This window comes from Talpa occidentalis, unplaced genomic scaffold (assembly GCF_014898055.3).
Source record: "Talpa occidentalis isolate TD23 unplaced genomic scaffold, MPIMG_talOcc4v2.1 talOcc4.11, whole genome shotgun sequence".
NCBI lineage: Eukaryota > Metazoa > Chordata > Mammalia > Eulipotyphla > Talpidae > Talpa > Talpa occidentalis.
The window spans coordinates 14,111,366-14,123,566 of record NW_023601104.1 but is presented as its reverse complement, the minus strand read 5'-3'; the positions used below and the strand labels follow the sequence as shown (position 1 = coordinate 14,123,566).

Below are 12,201 nucleotides of genomic sequence, written 5' to 3'. Positions count from 1 at the left end.
TTAAAACGCAACCTATGAAGCTATCCGCAGCCACTGCAGCACAAGTTTGTTCCCTGGCCAGGGAGCTACCCACATGGCGCAGCAGACCTCTCCTGTCTCTCCCGCTGCTCCCCTCAGGAGTATTTCAGTGAATCTGCCTGTTCTGCTCCCCACTCTGTCTCTGGTCAATCCTCTCTCTTCTGGTACCTCTGGCCTACACCCCAGCTCTTGTATGCATAGATAATCTTTTTTTAAAATTTTTTAAAAAAGCTTTATGATGTCTAACTTATTTTCAAAGAGCTCATTTTTTAAAAAAGCATAATATACACAGAGACACAGGAAATGTGACAAAATGTTAATAAAAATGTGAGTACTCTTTGTACTAGTCTTTCAAATTTCTACAAGTTCAAAATTTTCAAACATTTGGCAAAAAATGCCAACCAATAAAGACATTAATAAATCTTTTTATTTTCCTCTTTCTCCCTCCCAAACCTGCTGCTGATACCTTCAATTGTCACATCCACCCCTTAATACCAAAGCTTTCCACTCAGATTGTGTTTTAAAGTCAAAAGGCATAGTCATCCCTCACAAAACCCTCAGCAATTTGCTCTTCTAGTTGGCCAACCAGCACTTAAGAAGCATAAAGCAAGTAAAATTGGACTTCCTAATTAGTACAAGTAATTCCTTGAGATTAACCATAGATTTTCATCTGGGAAAACCTGAGGTGATAACTAACAAATGTAGGTAGAAGTAGTAGTGCTTTAATCCTTTCAGAATTGCCATATCTCTAGCAAGAATAGCTTTTTGGGGGGTATAATTTTTTTTATATATTGTTCATTTTTGTACAATGTATACTTTCTCCTCTCAGATATAGTCCCCATAAAATTCCCACCAATTCACCAGTGCACCATCACCACAGTCCCTTGTGCTCTACCTCCCATTTTGATGCCCTCTGCCTCCCCTCCCTTGCAGAGTCTGATATATAGTTGCCTGCTAATTTTTTTATTGTTTTGTTTTTTTCCCTGATCCCTTATTTGGTTCCCCTATTTTTATTTTTTATAGCGCTGAGAGTGATAAGAATTTAGCCCTTATCTTCAAATTTTACTATATTCAAATGGAAAATTTTAAAAAGACATTTATCACCTTTATCTGAGTTAAAAATGACCGCGGTATATACCCAAGGGAATTGGAAATGCATGCGCAACAAAGATTTGGCTGAACAATTTGTGTACGTGACTTCTCACAGCAGAATTATTCATAAGTCAAAAAGTTGACACAAATATAAATGTCCATCAACTGATGGGTAAGCAAAATATGGTATATCCATATAATAGGTTATTAATCATAAGAATGAGTTACTGATACATGGTACAACATAGATGGATTTTGAAAACGTTAAGTGGCCATACATAGAGGCCACATAGTGTGTGATTCCATTTATATGAATGTCCAGAATAAGCAAGTCCTTAGAGATAAGGTTTATTAGTATTTCCCTGGGGGCTGGAAACAGAGGGTTCAGGAATGGGGGAATGCATTAGTGGGTACAGGGTTTTTGGGAAGAGATGAAGATGTTCTGGAATCAGAAGGTGGAAATGGCTTCAAAACTTTGTGAAAACCACTGAATTGTGTACTTTAAATGAATACCATTGTATGTGAACTATAGCTAATTAAAAATATCTGAAAATCAAGTTTTTATTTGGTCCTGTTTTCAAGGACAGACAATCACCACCGGCCATGTGAAGAGTAGTCCCAGACTCTGGTGGATGCTGGAAAAGCTCTCCATTCCCCCCTGTCCAGTCCTCAGAGGAGCACTCTGTAAGCTTTGGCATCAGTAGGGCCAATGTTGGCAAGTCCCACATTTCTATTCACCACCAGAATCCCAGCACTTCCTCTAAGACTAAACTTCATACATGTTTCATACTCATCACCACTTCATTTTCCTGATTGTACTTACCATCTTTTTTCATCTCTCTCCAAAATTTGGCTTATCTACCTATATAAGAACAGTGTCTCAATAACAGTAGGTGCTAAATAAATGTCTGGTAAATGAACAGCATGGAAAAGTTTACACAGAAATTTGCTTTGGATGTTAATTAAAAGATGAAGCTCCATGATTCAAAATGTGTTATTTTCCCCCCAAAAAAATTTGCCTTCATTTGAGTGTGGATCTAGTCTTTAAGAAATCTTGTACAAGTAGTATCTTACTATAGACAAAATTACAAATCTTTATGCATTTTAAGGAAAACATTCAGGTATCATAAACAAAAAAAAATCAACATGCAAAATTCAAATTTACAACAACAAAAAAAAACCACGAAATACTTAGTTTTAGAATATGTTATTGCTATTGGTTATTGCTGCACACCTTTATTATTTATCCGCAGTCTGAAAATGTAGGCAAGCCCTAAAAATGTAGCAGAAGCATTTCCGCACACTGGTTTCCATAATCTAGTTTGTACAGAAATCTTTCCACTAGATTCATAGAGTTCTCATTAGAAGAAATGGCAAAAGTTGATCATTTGGTTGCCCTCCGAACCTTCTGCAACTCTTCAATGGGCTTCCATTGTTGGTTAATTGTGATAAGCTTTAAAAAAAGGCAAAACAAAAATTTTTTGTTAGGACCTGTTCTTCACACCCACAACCATGTTAGGATTTGTCTACATTTCTCTTTAGAAAAAGCATCACCACAGCATCTGGAGTCAAAGAATCACCTCTTCCCATCTCTAAAACATGCACAAAATAGTAATACAGGTCGGTTTCTGTCACTCCTTCTTCTAAAAGCCTTACGGCCGGCGCCTGATTGTTTCAGGATCAGAGAGCAAGGTCATAGGCCTTTGTCCCAGATTCACTTAACAGATTCTAAATTTTTGAACTTCCCATGCCTTATGTGAACTGGAAGTTAAAAAAATCTGGCTGCTCCCATTACTGGGTGGTATATAATGCCCCAAGGATGGGGTTTGGAACACTGTAGGCTCTTTACAAAATTTCCTCTTTGTAATATGCAATAAAGTTACAAATGAGCTAAGTTATGCAATAAAGGAAATGAGCAGAACCACGGGCAGCTCTTGATTTCCAAAGAACTCACATTCAGAGATTTTCATTTACCCTTATAAGTTTTCTATTACCCCAGGATCTAGGAAATGTAGGTAATTTTAAAGATCAAATATGTTCTCAGTAGGTAAAAACCTACTATTTAAAACTTTGAAAGTTTTGTCTGAAAACATAGCTTTCCTGACAGACCTAAGTAGTATTCATTCCAATAAACGCAATGTTTCTTACTTTCAAAATAATAAAAATGTAAAAAGTCTTTAGGATAGTCATAAAAGTAGATATTAGATAACTTTGCTTAGAGGTTGCCACCCCTGTTTTCAAGAGCTCCTGTTATTATTCATGATAGTATTTACTTTAGATAATGGGTAAAATGAGATAATATATGACAATCATGACAAAAGTTATCATTTGAGAGCTTACTAAGGGCCAGGTAATGTGCTGGGCCAGGCTCTATGTATTTTATCTTGTTTAAACCTCTTAAATCTGAGGCAAAGCCCCATTACTGTGCCCATTTAGTAAATTCTGAGAGCCTCAGAAAGGCCAACTCGTCTAAAATCACCTGTGGCTAAAATCACCTAGAACAAGAATTTGATCCTTGGTCTCCAAAACTCTCTAACACTACACTAAATAGCATTACACCTATTTTGCTCGCAAGGATGCTTAGTCTTATGCTAAATGAAGTCACTTTTTAGTTTAGCAATACCTTTCCAGGTACATTAGGATCCACATTTTCCCAAGGCTCTGGATTTTTTTTTCGATCAATGCTGAAAATAAAAGAAAACTGATTACATAAAAGCAAGCAAATCTAAACCAACTCAGATATTGGGTATATAAACTTGCTGGGGACTGACTGTCTGCATACTTAGCCATTCATCTAGTAGTTAACTGAAACTGATGGAAGATTCATTAAGGGAGCTTCACAGTTTGGCTTAAACATTAAGAACCAAGTCCCTTCCTAGGTAGGAGGGCTGTGGAGGTCCCTTTATTGTGCTGGACTAGAGAATGTTCCCATAAGCTGAACAGCAATGTGCGTAGAAGTCCCAGTCTAAGAGCAAGCAAAAGTGATCTTTCCCTGTTTTCTGGAGTGGGCTGAAGAGCTGGTCTTGAACTATGTAGTTGGTGATCTGCATTGTCCTAGATTCCTCTTCCAGATCTTACCAAAACCGCCCTTTCCAGCACTGACCCGGTCAAGATCATTTTCAAGTCTATCTCTTCTTCATATTCCAGGAAACACAGCATTTTACCCTTTCGTACCCAGAACTGACACTGCAGACAACTGAATGCATAAGCTCTACCACATTAGGAAAGACCTTTCCCATAAAACTGAAATTTGAAAATTTCATTACAATGATTTCTTTGATGATAAAAATCTCAAGAGACCATTTAAGAACTTTTCACTCCCAAAGTCAAAAAAAAAATCAAACTTCGCTGCAGAAGAGGTAGAAGGCCAGTGGATGAAAGGATGTTTAAATACAAGGAACAAACTAGTGTTACCAATATCATAATTTAATAGTTCGGTAATCAGGATGCTTTCCAGCCCGGATTCTAAGTTCACAATTTGACATTCTTATCTTGGTGGTTGGAAGTGAGGACTAGGAAAATGACATGCATTTCATAAAACCGAAGACCAAACCTTGAAAAAGAGGTTTTTCTAAAAGAGGCCCTACTGGGGCCTCCCCGGTGGCGCAGCGGTTGAGCGCTGGGTTGCGAAGCTGCCCGCAGCCTCTGCGATGCCGGTTCGATCCCCGGCTGCTCCCCGGCCACGGGAGGAGGGTCCCACATGGAGCACAGACCCGCTGCTCCCCTCAGCAGTGTACCTCGGTCCTTCTGCCTGTTCTGCTCCCGGCTCTGGCTCTGGTGAATTCTCTCACCCTCCCGCGCTTCTGACCGTACCCAGTGCTTGTATAAATAAATAAATCTTTAAAAAAATAATAAAAGAGGCCTACTTACATCACATCGGATTTCTGAAGGGAATATACAGCAAAAGACGAAGCTCCACTCGCTGCGGCAGTCATGATCAGCACCAAAGGAATAAGCTGACAAAGAAGAGGTTGTGGGTGAACATCCCCGTTAGCTACCTGTCATTTTCTACTTCGAGATCTACACCATCTTTTTTCATCTATAAAAATCAACATTTCCAGTCAAGATAGTCAATGAAAACTTACTTCCTTCTTTTTCATCAGGAGCTGGAAAAAGTTCATGATGACCTCAGCGGAGAACGCCTAATCTAGAAGTAAAATCCCAGATGCTGATCAACCTGCAGCCTCTAGAACCCAAGCTGGGGAGGGTCAAACCTCTCCACGGCCTCCAAGCGCCAACTGGGGCTGGTGCCACCGCGTCCTCACCTGGGCGGGGCGGCGCGCGCAGAGGAGGTTAACGCCCAGAATCTCGGGGGGCCGCAACCGCTCGGAGGGGCGGGGCGGGGTCGTCGGGTCACGCGGGCCGAGCTGCGGGTGGGGACCTGACTCCCCGCTCGCGGCCCGACTCCCTGGCGCCCCCTGGCGCTCCCCGCGGTTCTTACCCGCCTCGCGACAGGAGCTGAGGCTGGGCGTTGAGGGTCAAAGCTCCCAGGCAGCCTTTCCGCCCTCCAGGGGGTGGCACCTGACAACCAGGTGCTGCCGAAAAAGAGCTTCTCTAAAACGGGATTCGGAAAGGGAGCCGAGGAACCGGGTACCAGGGAGGCTCCCAGGTGTAGCAGGTAAATTAGAATTGATCTAATCACATGAAAGGCTCCAAAAATGTGAGCTAGCACACAAATGCATGCAATTAAAATTAATTAAAAAAGATTTATTTATTTATGCATACAAGAGCTGGGGTGCAGGCCAGAGATATAGGGGGGTGAGAGGATCCACCAGAGACAGAGTGGGGAACAGAACAGGCAGATTGACTGAAATAACACTGCTGAGGGGAGCAGCGGGTGAGACAGGAGAGGTCTGCCATGCCATGTGGGTTGCTCTCTGGCCGGCCGGGATTGAACTTGTGCTGCAGAGGCTGAGGACTGCTTCATAGTGCGGTGCTTAACCCCTTGCGCCAGCAGGGAGGCCCCTAAAATTAAATTCTAAAGCTCCTTTCAGCATCGCTCCCATGATCTCCTGATTTTTTCCATTTAAAAAAAAAAAATCAGGAGATGAGGGAGAAGAAACAGAAGGATCAGCTGGAAAGGTTTCCAAGAAAAACCTCTGAGACTACCCAAACAGAGTTCATCTTGAGCTCCCCTTTTAACTTGCCCCTAAGCTAGCAGCCTCACCTTGCACAGAGCATGCAGGCAGCTGCAAAACCACCGAAATAATGATTCAGCAACCCTGCTATGCCAGAACCTACGTGATGGACACTGTGCCAGAAGCTTCTCAACATTTTTGCAGGGTGAGTGTGTTATCTAGGCTCAGAGACACCCAAGTCAGTAAGAGGTAGAGATGTGATCAGAATCCGGGACTGTTAAGCACCCAACATCACAGGTCTTTCTGCACCTGGCTGTTAGCTACTGAATCTAGTTATTTTAAATCTAGTTATTTTAAACCAATTACATTTTTAATTTTTTAAAGTGAACTTGAAATTTTATTTATTTCCCCACCACCATCTCTTATATCCCTTTGCCCTTTTTTTCCCTCCCCACAAACTCCCTCTTTCTTAGCATCAGAAACCTCACTTCATTGACTAGCATCTTCCAGTTTTTATAGGTATTTCGCTTCGTCCAATTGTTGGCTTTATAAATGTCCAGTGTTTGTCTTTGCTATTCTGACTTTAGGGCATAATTCCCTCCAACTCCTTCTCTTTTTGCTGTAGAGGCCAACATTTCATCTTTGCTTATGGCAGAATGATATTCCATTGTGTGGCTGTACCACATTTTCTTGATCCAGTCCTCTATCAGTAGGCACTGGGTTAGTTTCCATGTGCTAGCTATTGACTTCCTTTTTAAAGGAAAAACCAAACCAAACAGAAAAACACCCATCACCATCCATTATACCTCCTCCACACTTGTTTCCACTCACCAACACTCTTCACCTCCATTAACCTCATTTCCGTTATCTGTGTTCACCGGTTTATTTTTATTTTGTTTTGTCCATTGTCTACTTTATTTTCTTACATAGCCCAAACAGGTGAAATCATCCACTATTTTTTTTCTTCCTAATTTTGTTTTGTATGATCTCAAGTTCCTCTCATTTTTTTGCTGCAAATGGCAAACTTTTATCTTTCCTTACAGCAGAATACTTTTCCATTGGATGGATGGATGGCTACATATCCTCTTCGGATGGATACCCAGAAGTGGAATTGCTGTCTCATATGGTAGTTCTGTTTATTTTTTTGAGGAAGGCCCATACCACTTTCCAAAATGACTGCATCAATTTACATTCCCACAACAGTGTGTAAAGGTTCCTCTTTCTCCACATTTTGCTAGCATTTCTTGTTAACAATCTTTTTATTGTAAAGCATTCTCACTGGTGTGACATGATATTTCATTGTGGTTTTGATTCACATTTCCCTAGTAAGTGATGTTGAACACTGTTCATACGCTATTGGTCATCTGTAGATCTTCTTTGGAAAAGTGTCTATTCAGATCTTCTCATTTTTTTAACTGAGTTGTTTGGTTGTTAGAGATTGTTAAATTTGTTACTTTGTATATACCTTGGATAGTAATTCCTTATCAGATGTGTCTTGTGCAAATACCTTTTCCTGTTCAGTGGTCTTTTTAATCTGTTGATAGCTTTTTATTTGCTGTGCAAAAGCTTTTTAATTTGATGTAGTCCCAATTGCTTATTTTTGTTTTCATTTTCCTTACTGTTGGGATCAAATTCCAAAGACATCTCTACCCTTGATGTCATGGAGTGAGGTCACCTGTCTTTTGTATTTTATGGTGTCAGGTCTTACATCCAAATATTTACTCCATTTTGAATTTACTTTTGTGTATGGAGTTAAGAGTGATCCAGTTCCATAATTTTACATGTTTTGCCAGCACTCCCAGATCATAACTCAAGTGCTGGTTGTAAGGGCAGGACCAGGACACAGTTCAGGTTTTCTGATCCCATGCAGACCGGGTAAAGGAGGAATCAGAGTCCTCAGTAGTTTTGCAGGTTTTTTTATTTGGGGTTCACCAGGCATATGGCAGGCAGGAGTGCTGGCTGGGGGGCTGGGAGGCTGGCAGGCCTCCCAGCCCCCAGCAAGTCTTCACTCTATCTGGGCTCTCTAGCGTTCGTTCTGCTGCTTCTCGGCTTCTCTTTTGGCTTCATCTGCTGCTGCTGCTGCTGCTGCTGCTGCTGCTGCTGCTGCTGCTGCTGCTGGCGTTCCCCACATGACGCCGCCCTTAAAAAGCACAGTCTTAGCTCAGCTGAATCCCATCTACCTATGCCCACACCCTACTCCAGGTGCCCGCCATCAGGCATGCATTCAGGACAAGGATCCATCATCTATCCTGATGGCGGAAGGGCAGAAAAGCCTGATATTTTCTTTACCCTACAGTAGGCATCCAAGAAATAATTATTTGCAAAGGCAGATCATGAATGCAACTTCTCCCCCGCTTATTCTTTTTTTTTTTTTAAGATTTATTTATTTATTCATACAAGAACTGGGGTACAGGTCAGAAGTGTGGATGGTGAGAGGACTCACCAGAGACAGAGTGGGGAGCAGAATAGGCAGATTGACTGAAATACACTGCTGAGGGGAGCAGTGGGCGAGACAGGAGAGGTCTGCAGCGCCACGTGGGCTGCTCCCTGGCCAGCCAGGGATCAAACTCGTGCTGCAGAAGCTGCAGATAGCTTCATAGGTTGCTTCTTAACCCCTAGGGCCACCAGGAATATCCTTCCCCCACTTATTCTGACAAGGGTTCTTACCATGTAATCCCAGAGCTGTAATTGCAGCTATTTGCCAATTGGTTAGATTTCCATCAGATGCTTCAAAGAAAGTTCAACATCAGTTCTCCTTGGTTTCTATTCAATAGAATCAGAGGAGCCTTTTAATGTTCCTTCTGCAGGATTTCAAGATACTTTGTGGATGTAAAAAAAAGTCTAATCTTTTTTGACAATTTAAAGATAAGTTATTCTGGGAAGGAAGGGAAGAAGGAAGAGAGGACAGAAGAAATCTTACAGGAATGTATTATGGCCTCCAAGTTAAAATTAAAATGTGTAGCACTAGCCTACAAATAATCATCAACTCATCCTTGCTCCCCAATGTCATTTCTTTTCAAAATGCAATACTATGTTGTCCTAGTCTGGACATCCTTGCAAGTTAAGGATGGAGGCACAGTAAGGTAAAAAGATTAGTAAGACACAAATTCCCTACTTCAAGGATCTTACAATTTAGAACCCATAAATAGCTAACTCCAGGCAACACCTGGTGCTAAACACAGGTGACTAATTCCAACTAAGGAGTCTGAGAAAATTCACCAAATTGAAGGTATTTATTTGAACAAAAAGACAACCCAATTGTAAAAAGGTATTTTGGGGGCAATTAGAGAAATCAAATACATTAAGATCAAGAACTTGAAGGGAGTGTTGTTAATTTTGTTAGGTGTGACAACGATGTTATGGTTATGCTAAAAACAAACAAAAAGCCCCCTTTTAAGAGACTGCATATTGTGGAACCAAGCATAAGTATTCTTAGCCATCGCTTTGTCATTTTGTGTGTAACTGCCATTTTAGAATTTTAGGTTTTGCTGTCCCAGGAAAGACGACTGCATTCCAGAGATAGTTTCGACAGTTTTGACCCTCACTCCACCCTCGCCCTCCAGTCACCAAGGAGGGTGAACTTGCTGTAACTGGAGCTGCATGTTGGAGCTGCATCTCCACTGGGCCAGTCAGCTTAGAAGAATAGCCGGGCAAAGTTGGAGAACGCATCCTTGTAGCCAATGAATAACTGCCAGCATGATTTGACCTTACAAAAGACCCCTGCTTCCTTTGATCGGGGCTCTCAATATCTGCCACTGCATTGGTAGGTGCCATGAGCCCGGACTCGAGTCTGTAATAAGCTCCCTTTTGTGTTTGCATCGGCCCTCTTTGGGTTCTTGGAGGCTATGCTCGCGGAGTCTGCTGATCTTGGGCACAACACATATGTGAATATTTAAGGGAGAGATAGGTCCTCTTGGATTTACTTGAAAATACTTTTTTAAAGAAAAATAGCGGATGGTCTCACTCATAGCAGGAACCTAGAAAACCTAAATAAGGGACCAGGAAAAAGAATAACTATAAGAAAGAAAAAAATCAAAATCAACAAACAACTATGAACCAGAGACAAACTATGGGGGGTGGGGAGGGGGAAGGAGGGATTGGGGTCAAAATAAGGGGGTTGCAATTGTATGGGGAATATAAAAATAAAAAATAAATAAAAATAAAAATAAATAAAATACTTTTCTAAAAAACAAAACAAATTTAGCAAAATATTGATGATTATTCAACTTAGGTGACAAGGCATGTGGTAATTTGTTACACTACAATGTAACAAATGTTCAGAATAAATTGTTTTATAAAAAATCCACAAATTGGATATAGTTACAGGTAATGTGCCCATATAACCTTTAAGTTATGCTTATTTCTATGTGCACAAAGTCGAACCCAAAAAGCCAGTGCTTCCCCCCCCCGCCCCCCCCCCCCCCCCCGCTGGGTTAGTGCCCAGGTGTACTGAGCCTGTGGCAGAGGCAAGGATTGCAGCTTGGTCTCCCAGGACACAGGGGCACAGCCCCCACCCTTCAAACCACTGCAGCCCCCAAAGGAACCTGCTCTGGCCACTCTCCAGCATCACCCCCTGTGGCTGTTCCGAAGCCCATTATTCCAATGTGAGAGATTCCCTCCTCCCAGAACCTTCTCCAGCTGTTGCCACCCAGGATCGCAGGGACAAGGCTACTTGGTTCCCACTACAGAGATGTTAAAGTTACCTCTTTGTCAGTCCAGCCCAGGCTTTCTAAGAAAACAGGATCCAGTCTTCACGGAGAGACGCCGCAATTTCCTGCTGTAACAGTGCTCGCCCTGAACTGGCTAGTCCTGCAAGCCTCCCCGGCGCCCTCGCAAGGTCAGCCCACCTCCACCTACCCACAGCGCCCTGGAGGGGAGGAGGGTGAAAGGATACCCCAGCCCTGCGCAACCACCAAGACCCCTGCACCCCGCGCGCTCCTCCGGGATGCTCCTGATGCTCCTCGTGCACCAGAGCTACCACCGTCAACCGCCAGATTTCCCTTAAGCTCCAACCCTCCTGCCTGCCTGCCTGTCTTACTTCGACTGCAATGAAGAACTTTGCCAAGTCTTTCCTTCACCAATCTCAGGAGGAGAGGGAACATGCTGAGAAACTGATGAAGCTGCAGCACCAGCAAGGTGGCAGGATCTTCCCTCAGGATGGCAAGTCCTTCAGAATGCAACAGGATCTTCCCTCAGGATGGCAAGTCCTTCAGAATGCAACAGTACGCGTTACACTCAGAAAAATAGCCTGAATCAGTCACTACTGGAATAGCTCGAACTGGCCACTGCCATAAGCCCCATTTGGTGACTTCCTGGAGACTCAGCACCTGAATGAGCAGGTGAAATTCATCAAAGAATTGGGTGACCTGACCACACAACCAAGTTGAGCAAGATGACGGTCCCCCAATGTGGCATGAGGAGCACACCCTGGGAGAAAGTGAAGTAAACTAAGCCTAGGTTGGCTTCCCATAGCCAGGGGTGATTTCCCTAGTCACCAAGGCAGTGCATGCATGTTGAGGTTACTTTTACCTTTTTTATAAATTGTACCAAAAGATCTACTTAAATCTTTCATTTGTACCATTCCTTCAAATAAAGTAATTTGGCACCCGACAGAAAAAACCCAAATATTACTGAATATATATATATATATATATATTCAGTATATTTATATGAAGACATCAGTATATTCAGTATATTTATATGAAGACATCCTTTAGTGACTGCCTACTTACCAGGTTTAGCAAATACTGGATTTGCTGAATTTTGCAACGTCTGGGGATGTACCATATTGCTTAAGGCTGTTAATGTGACTCAGAAAGTAATTTGAGTTTAGGGTACAGAGAAAGCTATTCATACTTCCCAGGTGCTTGGAAGCTAAAGTGTTTTAATTTTTTCACTGATTAGAACAGTTTTTGAAACTTGCTTAGTCATCCTCAAATCACTTCAGCAATTATTATTTCAGTGAGAAACAATACATTGTTTTTGTCCTCAGGGGGCTTTCAAAATTCTGTGG

General features: G+C 42.1%; 1 protein-coding gene across 1 annotated transcript; it reads right to left on the bottom strand.

Annotated features, from left to right (window-relative positions):
• Positions 1 to 2,289: 2,289 nt before the first annotated feature.
• Positions 2,290 to 5,410, bottom strand: CUNH15orf48 (chromosome unknown C15orf48 homolog). Its single transcript, XM_037501751.2, has 4 exons — positions 5,196 to 5,410; positions 4,981 to 5,066; positions 3,734 to 3,794; positions 2,290 to 2,563 (listed from the first exon to the last, which is right to left on the bottom strand). The coding sequence occupies exons 1-4, from the start codon at positions 5,229 to 5,231 to the stop codon at positions 2,495 to 2,497; spliced, it is 252 nt and encodes an 83-aa protein (XP_037357648.1). The 5' UTR covers positions 5,232 to 5,410; the 3' UTR covers positions 2,290 to 2,494.
• Between the last annotated feature and the right edge of the window lie 6,791 nt (positions 5,411 to 12,201).

Excerpts from the sequence above, each read along its gene's own strand:
- CUNH15orf48 (XM_037501751.2), bottom strand. The coding sequence starts at position 5,231 with ATGAACTTTTTCCAGCTCCTGATGAAAAAGAAGGAA. Across the intron at positions 5,067-5,195 it reads TCCTGATGAAAAAGAAGGAA|CTTATTCCTTTGGTGCTGAT; the intron begins GTAAGTTTTCAT and ends CTTCTTTGTCAG. Across the intron at positions 3,795-4,980 it reads CTTCAGAAATCCGATGTGAT|CATTGATCGAAAAAAAAATC; the intron begins GTAAGTAGGCCT and ends TTTTATTTTCAG.